The sequence below is a fragment of the Aethalodelphis obliquidens genome, unplaced genomic scaffold (assembly GCF_003676395.1).
Source record: "Aethalodelphis obliquidens isolate GAN/ISIS:26980383/991018 unplaced genomic scaffold, ASM367639v1 scaffold129, whole genome shotgun sequence".
Taxonomy (NCBI): Eukaryota; Metazoa; Chordata; class Mammalia; order Artiodactyla; family Delphinidae; genus Aethalodelphis; species Aethalodelphis obliquidens.
The window spans coordinates 291247-312570 of NW_020838073.1; the positions used below are offsets into that span (position 1 = coordinate 291247).

General features: G+C 37.6%; 1 protein-coding gene across 4 annotated transcripts in view; it reads left to right on the top strand.

The window, feature by feature from the left end:
• The window catches only part of PTPN4 (protein tyrosine phosphatase non-receptor type 4), a 178466-nt gene that overhangs the window by 14487 nt on the left and 142655 nt on the right, over positions 1 to 21324 (top strand). For all 4 annotated transcript variants that reach the window (XM_027099162.1, XM_027099164.1, XM_027099165.1 and 1 more), the window contains exon 2: positions 20020 to 20174. In XM_027099162.1, the coding sequence (XP_026954963.1) occupies positions 20037 to 20174 (138 nt within the window). In that variant the 5' untranslated portion in view covers positions 20020 to 20036. The remainder of the gene's footprint in view (positions 1 to 20019; positions 20175 to 21324) is intronic.

A 21324-nucleotide genomic window follows, 5' to 3' on the forward strand; every position in this document is an offset into this window, starting at 1 on the left:
GCCAAAAAAAAAAAAAAAAAAAAAAAACCCACTTCTGAAAGTGTTTTGAAACCAGAGGTTTCAGATACAGGATTGTAGACCTGACCCAATTTTTACTACCACCAGTTTCCTTAGCAATGGGTGATAAATGGCACTTTGTTTTATTTTGAATGTCTTTTTAGTGATAATGTAGTTGGGCTTTTTAAAAAAAAATCAGTGATTTCATTTCTTCTTGCAAACAGTCTGTAAATTTTTTGTTCATTTATCTGGTAGAGTCTTAATTTTTTGTTCTTACCAATTTATAATGTAGACATTAACTGATTTTTCTGTGAGCACAGTAGCTTTCTTGTACCATATTCTAAGCTTTTTGTATGTAGCATATCGATAGGAAATGCTGCAAGTCGAACACCCATGTGTCACTGCTTGTAGTGTAAGGGAGGTGACTGTGTTCCTTTGCTCAAATTCCTGTGTTAGAGTGAAAACTAAGGTTTTCACCATGGCCACCAAGGCCCACGTGACTCGTGGCTCCTGCTTTCTCTCTGACCCTGTCTCTGACCCCTCTCCTTATCCACTTTTCTCAGGGTACACTGGCCTCTTTGGTGTGCTCCATGTCACGTCTTCTTGTTGTTCTTCCCTCTGCCTGAACACCTTTCTAGGCACGGGCTCCGGGCCAAGCATCCATATGGCTCACTCTTTGACTTCCTTTCAAGTCTGCCAGAAAGTGAACTTCTCAGTCATGCCTGCTCTGAATACCCCATCTATCTAAAATTGCTCCCTGCCCCACATTCCCTGCTCACTACTTTATAACATATATGTCATTTTTTTCCTTTCCTCATTAGAGTGGAAGCTCCATAAGGGCAGGAGCTTTTATCTTGTTTTATTTGTTGATATAGTCATGTTGCTTTTCTCTGTCTGGCACATTATGGTACATTCAGTAGATAATTTGAACAAGGGAAGGGTTAGGGGAAAGTAAAGAGGAACATTAATTGTCTAACATGTATAGACACTCTATTTGAGGCTTTTATTTTGTATAAATTTCACAAATTTTTATTGATGAAATCAAAATATAGTAATTGAATATAATATTTTGTTGTATTGGTCTAGTAATGAGAAGAATATAATCAGTTTTTATGGGATAATATTTCCCTTAAGTAGGGTTCAAAGTTAGCATCCCCTCTCATCAGATCAATTGAGAATGTTCATCTGTAAAAACCATTCTTAACTCGTGACCCCAAAACAGACAGTGAGCAGGTTTGGCCTGTGGGCCATAGTTTGCTGGTCCCTGGACTGTGCGACTTTTGCCCAAATTAATGCAAACTCCTCCTCAATACGGTCCCAAATATCTTTCCACCTATAATTGTTGCTGTTCCTCTGATGAATTGTTTTCCATCTAACTGGATTACTGTTGTTTCTTAGATTTCTCTGGTTTCTGAGGCTTTTAATAATACTCTGTTTTAATTCTGGTGTAACTAGAATATTTTAATAAAAGCATAATGTGCAGTTCCAAATTTTTTCCTAAAGTCAGTTTTGACTATTTAGAGGCAGTAATGATGATGATAATATGGCTAACAGTTATTAGATACTTTTAAGTGTCAGGTGCTGTGCTAAAGGCCTCTCATGTGTTATCTCATTTCACCTCATAGCAACTCATTTTATAGATGAGGTAAGTGAGGCACAGAGCGGCTCAGCAGCTGTCCAAGGTCATATAGGTAGTAGGGATTTGAACCTTAAAGCAGTCTGATTTCTGAGCCCACAGTCTTACCTATTACGCAGTATTCCCATGTGTACTAATAGTTTGTATTTTTACAGTCTTGGCCCCTTTGCAGAGTGCCTTCTCTTTTAATCTAACTTTATTTGTGAAAGACTGATAATCAGTTCTTTACAACCAAAAAAAGGATCCATGAGAACATGAGGCAATAAGTAGGATTGGATGGTATTATGAGGAGATGTAAAGTCAGTAGCTTTCCCACTGTTTACGCTTTACCCCAATTAAGAGGTATCTTTTATATCATGCTCTTGATAGCTTCTCTTTTACACTATTCTATTTAGTTAAAAAACATAGGTGTTTGATCCACTAATTTGATTTCATAGCCAATGAGTTTCAAATTATAGTTTGAAACATTTCATTACAGTTAGATGCTATAAACTCTATTGTTTGTGTTCAGTTACAAAGAAAATTCTGCTTATGTGAAACAGTTGCTTTCTAAAGGAAGGATAGAAACTCTAGAGGCCAGCTTTCTTTCTCCATTTCTTTCTTTCTTTCTTTCTTTCTCTCTCTCTCTCTTTCTTTTCTTCCTTCCTTCCTCCTTCCTTCCTTCCTTCCTTCCTTCCTTCCTTCCTTCCTTCCTTTCTTTCTTTCTTTCTTTCCTTCCTTTCTTCCTTTATTTTTTTCTTTCCTTTCTGTCTAAAAATGCTCTACGCTAAACCCCTAACTAGTAAGAAAATAGTTTTTGCTGAATAAGAGGGGAACACCAAAGCCCAAAAGATGATACCACATATACTACACGGCTGGCCCTTTTTAGACAAGAAGAAAGCAATTTGCATTGGCTGTTGGTACTTTTGAAGGATTGACTTTATTTTTGGAGTCTCCTATAGAAGAGACTAGATCAGAAATTTAGAAAGTGAAGATGGAAAGAACTAGCGGCTGCTGAAGTTGTTTCTAGTACTTAGGCAACGAGCTACAGACAGGAGAGACAGTAGTTCTTTGACTCACTAGGACAGTTTGTTTTATATCTTTTTTTAGTATACTGTTTCACTGAGTTATTTAAAGTCTCTTTCCCAACTAGACTGTGAGCTCATTGAGGGCAGAGAGCTAGATGTATATATATTTATATCTCTAGCATCTAGTGTTGTGTCTAGTAACTAGGAGCTGCTGACATGTTTACATGAGTAAACAGGTGTATTGAGGGCCCAGGATTAGGGAACTCTTTAGAGGCCTTAGCGGGTTAGGTCTCTCGCTCTCTCTCTCTCTCACTCACGCACTCTCACAAACACACAGTACTTTCAATGCTATAATGTATAAATAGGAAATAATGAAATGTAAAATATTAAGTAACAGAAAAGGAAAAGCCTCAGGTAAATAAATTTGATGCAAGAAATAGTTCAGATTAGTCCTGTGTTTATAGTTCACAATGAATATGGTATTTATTTTGGCATGGTAATTCAGCATTCTTAGAGGTCAGTAGCAGTTGAATAAAGGGTATCAGAGGACATTTGGAAAATGCTGCCTGTATATCAGCGAATCAGTGTGCATGTCCAGTGCTCATGTCTCAGGTGATTGGTTTGTGCATGATTAACTGAGATATTTTTTTGCTGTACTATACCATTTGTTAAATAAGAAGCTTCTTGTTTAAGTTATTGTATAATAACTACTATGCAAATGTGTTTGGTATATTAAATATATAGAGAGAAATTTTAGATCAAAACTATTGCTACATTTGATTTTTTTTTTTCCCCTTCTACAGGGTAACAGTGTTCTAGCTCATAGTATTTATTTATTTATTTATTTAGGCTGCACTGGGTCTTAGTTCCAGCATGTGGGATCTTAGTTGCGGCATGTGGGCTTTTAGTTGCGCATGTGTGCAGGATCTAGTTCCCTGACCAGGGATCGAACCCAGGCCCCCTGCATTGGGAGCACGGAGTCTTACCCACTGGACCACCAGGGAAGTCCCTATAGCTCATAGTTTTAACAGTACTGTCCTAAGAGAATCTGGCCTATTCAGTGTTATATTGCCAAGTTTAGTTCAGAGGGCTGAAGGAGCCTTCACTGAATAAGTGTTATAGCAATAAGCTAAGTTATGCAGTCCAGTACTTACAATACCAACATTTTAATTTGTAGTTCCATCCATATAAGAAATTAAGATTGTAGCAAAGCATATGGTTCATTGGAGAACATCCCATACAAAATGATAATGGTAAGGGATTGTCAGTTATCCTGAAAACTTTTTGTGAGTGGTTAATTGCTTCATAATTTTGGATAACAAAGGTTTTGTTTTTATCTGCTTCTTTTAAGTGTGAAAACAGAGTTTGAAAGGAATTTCTTTTTACTCTTTCCTCACAACTTTTTATTTTGAAAAATTTCAAGCTTACAGAAAAGTAGCAAGAATAGTATATTGAACACCTATGTGCTCTTCACATAGATTCACCAATTGCCAACGTTTTGCTACTTTGCTTTATCTCTCTCTGTGTTTATATATTAAAAATTTCTGAACTGTTTGAAGGTTGCAGACATCATGATCATAACACTTTACCTCTAAATGCTTCAGCGTGCAAACATGCATCTTCTAGAAATAAACACATTCTCCTGTATAACCACATGATCACACTCAGGGAATTTAACATTGACACTATATTATAGTACATTGACATTGTACTATAATCTGAAATACATTCTGTGTTCAAATTTCTCCGGTTGTCCAAGTCCCATAGATATAGATACAGATATAGATATGACTTTTTTTTTCTGATTCATGATTGGATCAACGACTACACGTTGCCTTGCATTGTTACGTCTCTTTTAATCTACACTGCTTCCCCAGCCTTCTTCTAATCTCTTTCTTCTCCCTTTTTCCTCATGCCCCTCACATTTTTGAAGAATCCAGGCCAGTTGTTTTGTAGAGTGTCCCTCAATTTGGATTTGTCTGATTGCTTTAATTTATTTTTTTCATAATCAGATTCAGGTTAAACATTTTTGGCAGGAATATTCCATAGGAGTTGTGTTCTCAATGTGTAACATCATGGTGCCTATTACGGTAGTTTTGGTGAGGTTAAATATGATCATTTGGTTAAGGTGGGATTTGACAGATTTCTCCATTGTAGGGATACCTTTCACCCTTTGTAAGTAATCAGTGGAAAAATACTTTGAGATTATGTGTGTATCTTGTTCCTCAATAAAATTTCACCCAGTGATTTTATCATTCATTGATGATTCTTGCCTAAATCAGTTATGGTAGTTGTAAAATGGCAATTTTCTATTTGTGTTATTCTACATTTATCATTTGACATTATTCTACAAAGAAGAGTTTTCCCTTCCCTGACTTAAATTAGTATCAGTTTAGACCTATGGATTTTTGTTTTATTCAGAGTATTATCTATTCTTGTTACTATTTACCTTAAAACTTAAGTTGTCTCATTTAACTGGTGGGAGCCCCTTTTAACTGCCTCTCATGTTTTTTTATTTGTTCCCATCAGATTTTTAGGACTTCTTTACTTACCAGCACAAGAGATTTAGCCTGACCTTGTATCTTCTCTGCCCCAGCTCTGGAATCAGCCTTTTCTCCCAAGAAGTCCTGGTTTCTTTTAGTGTGTAGTAGTATGTAGGGCGTTATGTACGTTCAGTGTTATTGGACTATTGCTTCTAGGTTCTAATAGTGGACAGAGATAGCAAATATATATAAATTTTAATTTTTTTAAAAAAAGTTTTATTTGAAGTATAACTGATTTACAATATTGTGTTAGTTTCAGGCGTACAGCATAATAGTGATTTGGTATATTTGCAGATTGTACTCCATTATAGGTTATTACAAGATAATGAGTATAATTCTCTGTGCTATACAGTATATCCTTGTTGCTTATCTATTTACATGCAGTAGTTGATATCTCTTAATCCCATATCCCTCATCACTGAGTATATTAGCAGTAGGTTTGTCATAAATAGCCTTTATTATGTTGAGGTATGTTCCCTCTATACCAACTTAGATTAGTTTTTATCATGAATGGATGTTGAATTTTGTCATATGCTCTTTCTGTGTCTGTTGAGATGATCATGTGATTTTTTTCCCCTTCCTTTTGTTAATGTGGTGTATTACAGTGATTAATTTGTAGATATTGAACCATCCTTGCATCCCTGGAATGAGTCCTACTTGATCATGGTGTGTGATCCTTTCTATGTATTGTTGATTTCGGTTTGCTAATATTTTGTTAAGGATTTTTGCATCTGTATTCACCAGAGATATTGACCTGTAATTTTTTTTTTTGTAGTGTCTTTGTTTGGATTTGTTATCAGGGTAATGGTATCCTCATGGAATGAATTTTGGAGGGAGTATTCCCTCTACTTCAGTTTTTTGGAATATTTTGAGATGGATAGTTGTTAGCTGTTCTTATATGTTTGGTAGAATTCCTCTGTGAAGCCATTCAGTCCTGGACTTTTGTTTGCTGGGAGTTTTTAAATTACTAATTCAGTTTCACTACTAGTGATTGGTATGTTTGGATTGGTTCAGTCTTGGAAGATTGTATGTTTCTAGAAATTTATCCATTTCTTCTAGGTTGTCCAATTTGTTGGCATGTAAATGTAGTATTTTCTTATGGTTTTTTTGTATCTCTGTGAGATCACTTGTAATTTTTCCTCTTTCATTTCTTATTTTTTTTAGGCTCTCTTTTCTTGATGAGCCTGGCTAAAGGCTTATCAACTGTGTTTATCTTTTCAAAAATTCAGCTTTTGGTTTCATTGATGTTTTCTATTGTTTTTTGTTTTGGTCTCCATTTATTTATTTCCTGTGATCTTCCTTCCTTCTGTTGTCTTTCAACTTTGTTGTTTTTCTAATTCCTTTAAATGGTAAGTTAGGTTGTTTATTTGAGATTTTTTGTTTTGTTTCCTGAGGTAGGCCTGTATCACTCTAAACTTCCTTCTTAGAACTGCTTTTGCTGTGTCCCATAGATTTTCGAAAGTTGTGTTTTTATTTTCATTTGTCTCCAAATATTTTCTGGTTTCCTCTTTCACTTCTTCATTGACCTAGTGGTTTTTTAGTAGCATGTGTTTAGTGTCCACGTGTTTATGTTTTCCCATTTTCCTGCCCTGTGATTGGTTTGTAGTTTCATACTGTTTGGGTCAGAAAAAATGCATGCTATAATTTCTGTCCTCTTAAATTTGTTGAGACTTGTTTTGTGGCCTAGCATGTGATCTATCCTGGAGAATGTTCCATGTGCACTGGAAAATAATGTATATTCTGCTGTTTTCAGATGCAATGTCCTATAGATATCTATTAAGTCCAACTGGTCTAATGTGTCATTTAAGACCACTGTTTCTTTACTAATCTTCTGTCTGGATGATCTGTCCATTGATGCAAGTTGGGTGTTAAAGTCCCCTACTGTTATTGTATTATTGTCAATTTCTCCCTTTATGTCTGTTAATATTTGCTTTATACATTTAGGTGCTCCTGTGTCAGTGCATATATGTTAATGAATGTTATATTCTCCTGTGTTGATTTCTTTATCGTTACGTAATGCCCTTCTTCATCTTTTGTTATAGACTGTTTTAAAGTCTAGTTTCGCCAGCTTTCTTTTCATTTCCATTTGCTTGGAATACCTTTTTCCATCCCCTCACTTTCAGTCGTTAGCTCTGAAGTGAGTCTCTTGTAAGCAGCATATAGATCATTTTAATCTAATCAACCACCTCATGTCTTTTGATTGGAGCTATTTATTTATTTATTTTTGGCTATGTTGGGTCTTCGTTGCTGAGTGCGGGCTTTCTCTAGTTGCCGCTAGCGGGGGCTACTCTTCGTTGCAGTGTGTGGGCTTCTCATTGCAGTGGCTTCTCATTGCGGAGCACGGGCTCTAGGTGCGTGGGCTTCAGTAGTTGTGGCACGTGGGCTCAGTAGTTGTGGCTCGTGGGCTCTAGAGCGCAGGCTCAGTAGTTGTGGTGCATGGGCTTCGTTGATCTGCAGCATGCGGGATCTTCCTGGACCAGGGCTCGAACCCATGTCCCCTGCATTGGCAGGCAGATTCTTCACCACTGTGCAACCAGGGACGCCCTTGATTGGAGCTTTATTCCTTTGACATTTAAAGTGATTATTGATCAATAAGTACTTATTGACATTTTTTTTACTTGTTTTCTGCTTGTTCTTGTAGTTATTCTCTGTTCTTCTTTTAGTTTCTTCCCTTGTGATTCAATGATTTTATTTAGTGGTATACTTGTGTTCCTTTCACTCTGTTTTTCTGTATCTATCGTAGGCTTTTGAATTATGTTTACCATGGGGTTCATATATGTTGACCTATAACTATATCTGCTTGTTTTAAACTGATAGCCATTTAAATTCAAACACATTCTAGAAGATCTACATTGTTTACTCCCTTTCCCCACATTTTTGTTTTTTGATGTCATATTTTACATCTTCGTGTTTATCCCTGAATGGTTCATTGTAGTTATGGTTGATTTTATAATTTTTGTCTTTGAATTTTCATACTAGCTTATTTAAGTGCTTGATCCACAACCTTTACTAAATATTTGGCTTTTCTAGTGGGGTTTCTCCTTTCCTATAAATTCTTCTTGTTGTAGCCTTTTCTTTTCTACTTAGAGAAGGTCCTTTACCACTTCTTTTAGGGTCAGTTTAGTATTGATGAGTTCTTTTAGTTTTTGCTTGTCTGAGAAATTCTTTATCTCTTCTTCAATTCTAAATGATAATCTGGCTGAGTAGAGTATCCTAAGTTGTAGGTTTTCCCCTTTCTGCACTTTAAATATATCATGCTACTCCCTCTGGCCTGCAAAATTTCTGCAGAAAAATCAGCTTATAACCTTATGGGGGTTCCCTTGTATGTGACTCTGTTTTTTTCTTGCTGCCTTTAGAATTCTCTCTTTATCTTTAACTTTTGCCATTTTACTATGATATGTCTTGGTATGGGTCTCTGTGTTTATCTTGTTTGGGACTCTGTGCTTCCTGTTCCTGGATATCTGTTTCCTTCTTCAGGTTCAGGAATTTTTCAACCATAATTTCATCAAATATTTTTCAACCCTTTTTTCTCTCTTCTCCTTTGAGACCTCTATAATGTGAATAGTATATGTTTGATGTTATTTTAGAGGTCCCTTAAACTGCCCTCATTTTTTAAAAGATTGGTTTTGTTTTTGCTATCCTGATTGGGTGATTTCCATTATTCTATCTTTCAGAATGCTTATGCATTCTTCTGTATCACCCAGTCTGCTGTTAATTCCTCTAGTGTGTTTTTCATTTCATTTATTATATTCTTCATCTCTGATTCTTCTTTATATTTTCTAGTTCCTTGTAAAATTTCTTACTGTCTTCATCTGTTCTTTTCAGGCAGCATTTTTACTATGAATGCTTTGAACTCTATCTGGTAAGTTATTTCTCTTTCATTAGGTTTTTTTACAGGGCTTTTTTTTTTTTTTTCCTTGTTCTTTCATTTGAAACAAATTTCTCTGTCTTCTCATTTTGGTTAACTTTCTCTGTCTATGAAATCAGGTGAAACACATTATCTGTCACAGTCTTGAAGGAGTAGACTTGTGTGGGAGTGTCCCCGTACAGCCCGCAGACAGTGGCTTTGGTAGGAGAGCTGGATCTGAAGTGAGCACGGGTCACACCTCAGGGTGGACTCGCAGCTGTCACCTTGGAAGGAGGTGGGGCTGGAGATGGGGGTGCTGGAGCTAGAGCCAGGTTTGAGCGAGAGCTTCTGTGCTCAGTGGTTGTCACCGCCCTGTTTGGCACGGGGTCAGCTCCCGACATGCTGGAGCAGGAGCCCTGAAGTTTGGGTGCAAGGTGGTTCTGTTCCCTTTCAGTGTGAGCTCTCTCTCCTCTCAGCAGTGGCACGTTCGCCCCAGAGGGGAACAGCCCTGGAGCAAGAGGGGCTGGTGCAGGCCAGGACTGTGCCAGGGTGGTCCCAGTGTGCCAGTCAGAGCTCAAGACAGTTCCCCGTCTGATGTCTCTGTTAGTAGCAGCAGTGGCCGCTCCCTCCCTATTCAGATGCAGTGTCTTGTGCAAGCCACTCTGTCCCCTGCCGGGTGTGCACTGCCTTTAGCAATGGCAGCCCTCACACTACTGCTGGAGCTGGAGGGGCTGGAGCGGGTACTTGGTGTGGGTTGGGGCATGCCCTGGGCTGGTCAAGAGAAACTTTCCGGACCCCTAGGTGGTTTCAGTCTTCTCCCTCCACCTTGTTCCCAGGAGTTAGTAAGCGTGTGTGTGCTCTTCACAAATGGAGTCTCGATTTCTTACAGACCTCCTGTAAGTCCTACTGGTTTTCACACCAGCTAAGTGGTGTTGGACCCCAGGGTCGGAGTGCCCAATGTGTGGTTCAAATAGCTCACTCCTCAGGGAGGATCTCCAAGCCTATAATCTCTCTCTTCTGTGTCCCCTCCTAGGGTTGTGGGTCCTAACCTGATTGCTTCTCCTCCCTTCCTACACAAGTCCACGTGAATCTGTCTTTACAGCCTCGTTGTAGAAGAGTCTTTTTGCCAGTCTTATTTGCTTTTAGTGGGAATTGATCCACATGTAGGTGTGTTTTTGATGCGTTCACATGAGGGAGTTATGCTCAGCACTCAAGAGTCGTGGTACTCTGCCATCTCCTCCCACAGGATGTTTTTTCATCTGTATCTTCTTTAATTTCTATGCCTCAGTGTTTTGTAGTTTTCACCATATAAATCTTTTGCCTCCTTAGTCAAATTCATTTCTAAGTATTTTATTATTTTTGGTTTTACTGTAAGTGAATTTATTTTCTTACATTCCTTTTTGGACCATTAATTGCTAGTGTATAGAAATCCACCTAATTTTTTGAGTTAAGTTTGTATTCTCCAACTTTGCTGAATTTGTGTCTTAGTTCCAACCAGACTGATTTTAATAGTTATTCTAGCTCTGTTGTTACTATTCTTGTAGTATATCTTTTTACATTCTTTTACATTCAATTTGTTTGTGTCTTTGAATCTGAAATGTGTCTTTTGTGGAGAGCAAATAAATGGAGCAGGGTTTAAAAAAGGATCTGTTCTGCTGATCTGTGTGTTTTGATTTGGGTTTTCAGTCCATTTATATTTAATGTTGTTATTGATAAGATAGTGCCGTTTTGCTAGTTTTCTTATGTCTTTTGTTCCATTTTTCTCTATTCCTCCGTCTTAGCCTTCTTTTATTTTAACTAGATATGTTCTAGCCTGTCATTTTAATTCTGTTGTTTATTTTTACTTTATTTTGAGTTTATTTCTTAGAATAGTTGTTCCTCTGTATCTGTGGGAGATTTGTTCCAGGAGCTTCTGCAGATGCTGAAATCCATGGATGTTCAAGTCCTTTACAGTTGGGGTTCCACATCTGTGGATATGGAGAGCCAGCTGTATATTTGTTGAAACATATTCACATATAAGTGGACCTGCACGGTTCAGGCCCATGTTGTTAAGTGTCAACTGTTGTTTCTCTGGGGGTTTACTTATAACCATATAGTTGGGGATAATACACGTTTAATTTCAACATCACATAGAAACTGTTCCTATATGGTTCACTTTTCCTTCTCCTTTTGTACTATTGTCATACAAATTACATCTTTTTTTTTTTTAACATCTTTATTGGGGTATAATTGCTTTACAATGGTGTGTTAGTTTCTGCTTTATAACAAAGTGAATCAGTTATACATATACATATGTTCCCATATCTCTTCCCTCTTGCGTCTCCCTCCCTCCCACCCTCCCTATCCCACCCCTCCAGGCGGCCACAAAGCACCAAGCTGATCTCCCTGTGCTATGCGGCTGCTTCCCACTAGCTATCTACCTTACGTTTGTTAGTGTATATATGTCCATGCCTCTCTCTTGCTTTGTCACAGCTCACCCTTCCCCCTCCCCATATCCTCAAGTTTGTTCTCTAGTAGGTCTGTGTCTTTATTCCTGTCTTACCCCTAGGTTCTTCATGACATTTTTTTTTCTTAAATTCCATATATATGTGTTAGCATACGGTATTTGTCTTTGTCTTTCTGACTTACTTCACTCTGTATGACAGACTCTGGGTCTATCCACCTCATTACAAATAGCTCAATTTTGTTTCTTTTTATGGCTGAGTAATATTCCATTGTATATATGTGCCACATCTTCTTTATCCATTCATCCGATGATGGGCACGTAGGTTGTTTCCATCTCCGGGCTATTGTAAATAGAGCTGCAATGAACATTTTGGTACATGACTCTTTGAATTATGGTTTTCTCGGGGTATATGCCCAGTAGTGGGATTGCTGGGTCATATGGTAGTTCTGTTTGTAGTTTTTTAAGGAACCTCCATACTGTTCTCCATAGTGGCTGTACCAATTCACATTCCCACCAGCAGTGCAAGAGTGTTCCCTTTTCTCCACACCCTCTCCAGCATTTATTGTTTCTAGATTTTTTGATGATGGCCATTCTGACTGGTGTGAGATGATATCTCATTGTAGTTTTGATTTGCATTTCTCTAATGATTAATGATGTTGAGCATTCTTTCATGTGTTTGTTGGCAGTCTGTATATCTTCTTTGGAGAAATGTCTATTTAGGTCTTCTGCCCATTTTTGGATTGGGTCGTTTGTTTTTTTGTTATTGAGCTGCATGAGCTGCTTGTAAATTTTGGAGATTAATCCTTTGTCAGTTGCTTCATTTGCAAATATTTTCTCCCATTCTGAGGGTTGTCTTTTGGTCTTGTTTATGGTTTCCTTTGCTGTGCAAAAGCTTTGAAGTTTCATTAGGTCCCATTTGTTTATTTTTGTTTTTATTTCCATTTCTCTAGGAGGTGGGTCAAAAAGGATCTTGCTGTGATTTATGTCATAGAGTGTTCTGCCTATGTTTTCCTCTAAGAGTTTGATAGTTTCTGGCCTTACATTTAGGTCTTTAAGCCATTTTGAGCTTATTTTTGTGTATGGTGTTAGGGAGTGATCTAATCTCATACTTCTACATGTACCTGTCCAGTTTTCCCAGCACCACTTATTGAAGAGGCTGTCCTTTCTCCACTGTACATTTCTGCCTCCTTTACAAATTACATCTTTATACAGTATAAGCCTGTCAACACAGTGCTATAAATATTGCTTTATGCAGTTGTCTTTTAAGTTCCATAGATTAAAAAAGAGTTACAAATACAAAATAAATTTATACTGTTGTTTATATTTAGCCATGTAGTTACCCTTACTGGTAGTCTTTAGTTTTTCTTATGGATTTTAGTTACTATCTAATATACTTTCATTTCATCTTTAATTTTTTTCTAATATAGATCTGCTAGTGACAAATTCTTTTTGTTTATCTTGGACTATCTTAAGTTCTCCTTTATTTTAAGTATTGTTCTACAGGATATTAAAGTCTTCTTGATAGTCATTTTCAATTAGTAATTTGGATGTGTCATCCTCTGCCTTCTGACCTTCATGTTTCCTAATTAGATATTGTCTGTTAATATAATTGAGGATCACTTGTAGGTGATGAGTCACTCTTCCCTTGCTGCTTTCAAGATTTTCTTTTTCTTTGATTTCTAACAGTTTGACTACTATGTGTCTAGATGCAGATCTCTGAGTTTATCTTTTTGGAAGTTATTTGATTTTATTAAAAGTCAAATTTGGGGACTTATATGCCATTATTTCTTCAAATATTTTCTCTGCCCCCTTTTCTGTTGACTTTCTGAAACTTCCCTTATGAATAGGTTGATATGCTTGATGGTGTCTTTCAGGTCTCAGGCAGTTCTCATTTTTCCTCATTCTTTGTTCTTTCTGTTCCTCAAACTGTATATTCTCAATTGACTTATCTTTTAAAAAAATTTTTTTTAAAAATATTTATTTATTTGTTTGTTTATTTGGCTGTGCCAGGTCTTAGTTGAGGCACTCGGGATCTTCGTTGCGGCATGTGGGATATTTTAGTTGCAGCATGTGGGATCTTCCGTTGTGACATGCGGGATCCTTAGTTGTGGCATGCAGGCTCTTTTAGTTGTGGCATGCAAACTCTTAGTTGTGGCATGTGGGGTCTAGTTCCCTGACCAGGGATTGAACCTGGGCCCCCTGCCTTGGGAGCACAGAGCATTAGCCACTGGACCAGTAGGGGAATCCTTCAATTGATTTATCTTCAAGTTTGCTAACTCTTTATTATATTAGCTCAAATCTGTTAAGCCCTTCTATTTTAAATTTCAGTTATTTTACTTTTTAATTACAGAATTCTGAATTGCTTGTTTAAAAAGTAATTTCTGTGTTTTTATTTATATTCTCCATTTGGTGTGATACTGTTTTCAGCTTTCTTTTTGTTCTGTAGTTGCGGTTTATTTTATTTAACATATTTATAACCCTTGATTTTTGTTGAGTAAGTTCATTGTGTGAGCTTCCTCAGGGACAGTTTCTATTGAACTCCCTTTTTTTTTTCTCTTTCTCTCCTGTATGTAGGTCATTCTATCGTGCTTTTTTCTTTGTTTTGTGTTTACATTTTTGGAATTTTGCATGTTGAATTCTGTACTTCTAAAATAATGTTTTATCAACTCTAGAAATCGGATTCCTTCCTCCCTGGTCTTTTATTGGTGCTCTTTTTGTTTTTGTTACTGTTTGTTTATTTAGTGTTGCTTTGATTATTTAGTTTGTTTAGTGGCCTTCCTGAACTAATTTTATAAAATCTGTATGTCATTGTGTTGCTGCACTGTTTTTGCTCAGTTAACTTAGTAGTCAGCTAATGAATGGACAGATTTTCTTACATACCTCGAACGACTAAGTTTTCCAACCTTTGGTGACGTGGCTTTCAAGGCTTTTACAGCCCTGCTTTAGCCTTCACATCTTGTTTTTGCAGAGCTTCAAGGTTATCAAAAAGTGAGAGATTAGGGCTTTTTCAGCTCTTTCCTGGGCATGTGCATAGTTCTCACATGCTGATGGCCTTCTGGATTCCCAGGCATCTGTTGGAGCTTCTCAAAACCCTTTGTGAACATCCCACTCCTCCAGTTTTGGGGGTTTGTTTTTGGTCATCCTCTTTTTCATCCCAGCTGTACTTAGATCAGTGCCTGGCACAGACAACAAATTTTTGTTGAATGGCTGGATGAATGTATGAATGAATATACTGGTAATCTACTTAGAAATTATTCTTAGTGTTTTTTAATGGAAAATATATTTTTCACATACATGAGTGTAAAACTCAGTTTATTCTTCTAAGTTTTTTTTTTTTCCCAAGAAATTTTTTTAAAATTTAAATATTACTTAAACGCTGGCGAGGGTGTGGAGAAAAGGGAACCCTCTTACACTGTTGGTGGGAATGTAAATTGGTGCAGCCACTATGGAGAACAGTATGGAGGTCCCTTAAAAAACTAAAAATAGAATTACCCTATGATCCAGCAGTCACACTCCTGGGCATATATCTAGAGAAAACTGTAATTTGAAAAGATATATGCACCCTAGTGTTCATAGCAGCACTATTTACAATAGCCAAGACATGGAAACAACCTAAGTGTCCATCGACAGATGAATGGATGAAGAAGTGGTATATATATACACAATGGAATATTACTCAGCCATAAAAAAGAATGAAATATTGCCGTTTGTAGCAACATGGATGGACCTAGAGATTATCATACGAAGTGAAGTAAGTCAGAGAAACACAAATAATATATCACTCATATTTGGAGTCTAAAAAAATAATACAAATCAACTTATTTACAAAATAGAAACAGCCTCACATTCATAGAAAACTAACTTATGGTTACCAAAGGGGAAGGTGGGGGAGGAATAAATTAGGAGTTTGAGATTAGCAGATACAAACTAATATATATAGGATAGATAAACAACAAGGATTTACTGTATAGCACAGGGAACTATATTCAGTATCTTGAAGTAACCTATAGTGGAAAAGAATCTGAAGCTGTACACCTGAAACTAATACATTATTATGAATCAACTGTAGATAAATAAAATTTTAAAGAACTTAAAGATTACTATTTGATGAATTTAGTTTTTCCTCAGTGGTTGGAGGTTAACATCAAACCAAATAATCAAATAAAATTATTTAAAGCTCTCAGCAGGGTCTAAATTAAAAAGGTTTTATGGTAAATAATAGGATACCAACATCTTGTGACAATCCATATTTGAGAGTATTAAATATTTAGAACAGATAGTGCATTTCTGTAATTGGGCTGAGCAGTGCAGATTTCTCCATTCTTTTAAAGTTAATTTACAGCTTAAGACAACACACATTTATTTTCTCCCAGTTTTTGTGGGTTAGATGTATGAGCACAGCTTGGTTGGAGCTGACAAAGTTGCAAGCTAGGTGTCGACTGGACTGTGGCAGCTTGGGAAGTTGAGGTCTTCAGTCCCTTGTTGACTGTCAGCCCACAGAGGCCCTGTGCTTCCTTGCCACATGGCCCTGTCACGGGCCCTCTTGCTGCATGACAGATAATGTCTTTAAAGCCTGCAGCAGAATTCCTTTCACTTCAGGACCAGTCTTCGTTTTAAGGGCTTTCACTTGGTTAAGTCTGAGTTCTGATCTATATTATTTTCTTTTTATCTCTAAAGAACTTCTTTTAACATATCTTGCAAAGGTCCACTGGCAACAGATTCCCTCTATTTTTAAACTTTTGTTGGAGAAAGTATTCGTTTTTCTCTTTTGAAAGATAATGTTGCAGGGTACAGAATTGTAGGTTGAGGGGTTTTTTCCTCAGCATTTTAAGTATCTCACCCCACTCTCTTCTTTCTTGCTTGGTTAAGAAGTCAGATGTACTTCTTATATTTGCTCCTCTATAGCTAAGGTGTTTTTTCCTCTGTCTTCTTTATCTTTGATTTTCTGTAGTTTTAAAGGATATGGCTAAGTATAGGGTTTTTGGTCTTGGATTTGGTTCTTGTGGGGGTTTTGTTTGTGTTTCTTTCTCTCTTGCTGTTGGTGGGAATGTAAATTGGTGCAGCCACTATGGAGAACAGTGTGGAGGTCCCTTAAAGAACTAAAAATAGAACTACCATATGATCCAGCAGTCCCACTCCTGGGCATATATCTATGCCCAATATATCTATTGGTGGCTGCACCAATTTACATTCTTCTTACATGTATGTTACATCATTTGTATTTGTCCCACAGTCCTTGGGTATTCTGTTTTGTTTTTTTCAGTCTTTGTTCTTTTTGCTTTTGGGGATTTTATTGATACATCCTCTAGCTCATAGTCTGTCTACTAATAAGTCCATTATTATAAAAGGCATTTTTCATATGTGTTGCAGTGCTTTTTACCTGTAATGTTCCTTTTTAGTTCTTTCTTAGGATTTTCTTCTCTTTGCTTGCATTGCCTATCTATTCTTGCATTCTGCCTATTATAGCCTTTAGCATATTATTATTATTATTATTATTATTATTATTTTTTGCGGTACGCGGGCCTCTCACTGCTGTGGCCTCGCCCATTGTGGAGCACAGGCTCCGGACGCGCAGGCTCAGCGGCCATGGCCCGCGGACCCAGCCGCTCCGCGGCATGTGGGATCTTCCCGGACCGGGGCATGAACCCGTGTCCCCTGCATTGGCAGGCGGACTCTCAACCACTGTGCCACCAGGGAAGCCCTTAGCATATTATTAATCATAGTTGTTTTAAATTCCCTGTGTGGTCATTCCAGCACACCTTCCTGTCTGGTTCTGATGCTTGCCTTGTTTCTTCACATTGTGTTTTTTTCCCCTTTTAGTATACCTTATAAAATTTTCTCGATAGGCAGACATTATATATGTTGGTAAGAGGAAGTTCAGTAAATAGGCCTTTAGTAATGGGGGGGAAAGGAAGCACTCTGTAGTCTTGTGGTTAGGTTTCAGTATTTTAGTGAGCGTAGGCCTCTGGACTATGAACTACAAAAGTATTTCTCAGTTTTTTCTCTCCCCTTATAGGGGGACAGGATGGCTAGTGTTGGCTGGACTTGGGTATTTCCCTTCTCCCTCTAGAAGGCTAGAGTCAGCTGGAATTGAGTATTTTCCTTGCCCCAGGTCAGTTAGGTTTTGGTTAACTAGTTTTCTCCTAAGAACAGCCCTTGTTAAGAAGAACAGAGTGCTCTGGTGTACAGTTGACCCTTGAACAACCTGGGGGTTCAGGGTGCTGACCCTGCACAGAGTTGAAAAATCATGTAGAGTCGTCCCACGGGATCCATGGGGGATTGGTTCCAAGACCTACTGCAGATAGCAAAATCCACCAATGCTCAGTCTCATAATCAGTCCTCTTTATCCATGGATTCAACCAACTGTGAATCATGCAGTACTGTATTTATTGAAAAGAATCCACGTATAAGTGGACCCTTGCAGTTCAAACCTGTGTTGTTCAAGGGTCAACTGTATTTCATAATGGTCTTGTGTCCCCCACCTCCACCATCCCACCCCTTGTGGGAAGTTCGGGTAATTTTCTCTGATATTTACTGTGGGAATCTGACGGAGCTCCTGGAGGTCAATCTCACAATATTGTGTGAGGCCTGCTATGACTGGCCCCCTGGAGTTTTTAAAAGTTTTTAAATTATCCACATTGAGCTTCCAGCAAATCATCAGTTGGATTCAGGCTTTCCTACTCATGTACTGGTTTCTGTGGCAGTTTCAAGTAGAGGTTTGAAGTCTCTACTCCCATAAGCTGTGACTCTTTGTGTTCACCTGTCTCTCCAGTCTTTGGGACAGCAGTTTGCCCTGTGTCCTCTCTTATGGATCCAAGAATGGTTGCTGATTTTCCAGTCTGTTCTGCTTTTTTTTACTTGTTATGATGGAGTGGGGACTTCCTGAGCTGTTTACATGTGAAACTGGAAACTGCCAATCACTGTCTTTTAATTGGTGAATTTCACTTGGCTAGCCTGTCTCTGTCAACATGCCAAAGCTATTTTCCTCTATACAATTTTGTTTTTTGGGGGAGGTACGCGGGCCTCTCACTGTTGTGGCCTCTCCCATTGCGGAACACAGGCTCCGGACACGCAGGCTCAGCGGCCATGGCTCACGGGCCCAGCCGCTCTGTGGCATGTGGGATCTTCCCGGACCGGGGCACGAACCCGTGTCCCCTGCATCGACAGGCGGACTCCCAACCACTGCGCCACCAGGGAAGCCCCCTCTATACAATTTTTATACGTATGTAACATTGACATTTACTTTTAGTTTGAATCCTTTTGATGTTAACAGTACGATGTCAACTGCAGTTACTGAATACCATGTATTTGAATTGCTATTTCTTTTTATTATTAATTTTTACTTATTAAATTTCTTAGTACTTATTGCTTACTTATATTTTAAAATTCTATATAGTTGTGTTTGTAGTGTAGTTTGTTTCCTTTATCCAGTTGTGTTTTATTATTTTTATATTTTAAAAAATATTTATTTATTTATTTGGTTGCGGTGGATCTTGGTCGCGGCGGATCTTTGTTGCGGCGGGCTGGCTCCTTGGTTGTGGCAGGCGGGCTCCTTGGTTGTGGCACGCGAACTCTTAGTTGCGGCATGCATGTGGGATCTAGTTCCTGGACCAGGGATCGAACCAAGGCCACCTGCATTGAGAGCACGGAGTCTTAACCACTGCGCCACCAAGAGAGTCCCCCAGTTGTCTTTTAGAGGGAAGTTTTATGGATTTTAAACTTCGAATTTTTGAATGTCTGAAAATGTCTGTAACTTTATTCTTTCACATGAATGCTGATTTGGGGGGAACATAATTCTGTTTCAAATAATTTTCTTTCAGAACTTCAAAGTTACATCTTCATTGTCTTTTAATGTCAATTGTTGCTGAAAATGATGTGATACCTGTTTTTTTTTTTTTAATAGGCAGTCTTTGTTCCCTCTTAGGTTAAAAAATTGAGAAACAAAGATCTGTAGTCTTAAGTTTTCTATTTTGTTTTTGTTTTCCTAAGAATAGTTCTATTAGAATTAGTTTTCATTTGAGGATAGTTAAAATGAAAGGGTATTGTTATATTAAAAAAAAAAAAACCCAACTAATAAACTCCCGTGTTTCCCCCAAATCTTAAGCTTGAATAAAAGGAAAGGCCCTTGAGAGGTGAATAACCTTCCCTCCTGTTGCCATCCTCCAGTGTCTTTTTAATGCTTGCATCAATGAGTAATGCCCGGCTTCCTGAGGTAGCATATTTTCCTTCCTCCTTTTTGGCTGCTCCTAAATTTATATATTTTGAATTGGAATATGGCTACCTCCGCAATTTGTGTATTGTCTTCTTAATGGACAGTTCAAAACAAAACTCCTCTTCCAGGCAATTGTAATTTTAGTTTACATGATGAACTATATATGGTGTCTTCTTTTATACTTACAATTCCTATCCAGGTGTTTCAAAATTTGTGACTGCTTTTTAGCTAAGGTTAATTGAAAAATATGTAATAACTTTGTACCTTTTTATATAAATAATTTGTATCTTCAGCTGCCCCTTTATTTAGTTAATTTTTTTTTTCAACTTAGACCTTGTGTGGACAGTAATGACCTCACGTTTCCGATTGCCAGCTGGCAGAACCTACAATGTACGAGCATCAGAGTTGGCCCGAGATAGACTGCATACAGAGGTGGTTTGCAACATCCTTCTTCTGGATAACACTGTACAGGCTTTCAAAGTTAATGTGAGTATTTTATGTCTTTTTTAATTTTAATAATCTGGTTATAAATCTGAATTTAGATTAAATTTTAAAACTAAAATTGTTTAATCATAGTACAGTTTGAAAAGCCTTCTTCAAAGAGGAAGGTCTTGTTAGTTTGGTTTTTGTAACTATCAAATACACATTCTAATTCAAGGTCTTTTAAGGGGTTGACAAACCAGCAGCACATTATTAGTGGAGCAGGTCAATAGTATGTAGGTGGTTTTTATAAATGTGCTTGAGGGTGCGGGAAAGGAATCTTGTTCTCATAAATAATTTATACATTCCCATTGTGATCTTATTCTACTGTCTGTGAAGAAAATTTTTACTAAACAAAGATAAATAGCAGCCCTGATCTTATCTGAGCCTTATCTGAAACATTTATTCAACAAATGTTTGTTCATCCTACCTGTGTCCAGCTTTATTTGCTCAACGTTGTGAGTTGCACCTGTGTGGTGTGTTAGCAGTAGTTGGTTCATTTTCATTGCTGTGTAGTACCCTCTTGTATGAGTACACCACAGTTTACTCATCCATTTATTGATCTCCATTTGTTTGTCCAGTTTATCGTTTGTGTATATTTGGATCGTTCACACCCTGGGCTCTTATCAGTAATGTTGCTGTGAACGTGTCTTGATATATGCAAAGGCATTCCTCTTTTTTATTTAGATGATTCCACACCTACAGAAAGGGGAGAGACTAGTGTCATGAATACCCACCTACCCTTTTCCTAGATTGACCTGTTGTTAACATTTTGCTCATTTCCTTTATCTTTCTTTTTTTCTGTGTGTGTTTTCTGACCCTTCTGAAAGTAGGTGGTACACTTCACCTGTGTTTCAGCAGCCTCAGGATCTCATAAATTACAGCTATATCATTATCACACACCAAAATTTAATATTATGAATATAACAGTATCTAATATATAGTCCATATTGAAACTGGAATTCCTCATTCCTCATTTCCACATCTCCAGGATAACACCTTCATTTGTTTCCTGCTATGTTACACAGGTATTTCTAGACTTTGAAATCTTGAAGTAATCTAAAATATTGATCTTCTGAAATCCTGCCTTTTGTGACAACATGGGTGGACCTTGGCATCATGCTAAGTGAAATAAGTCAGACAGAGAAAGACAAAT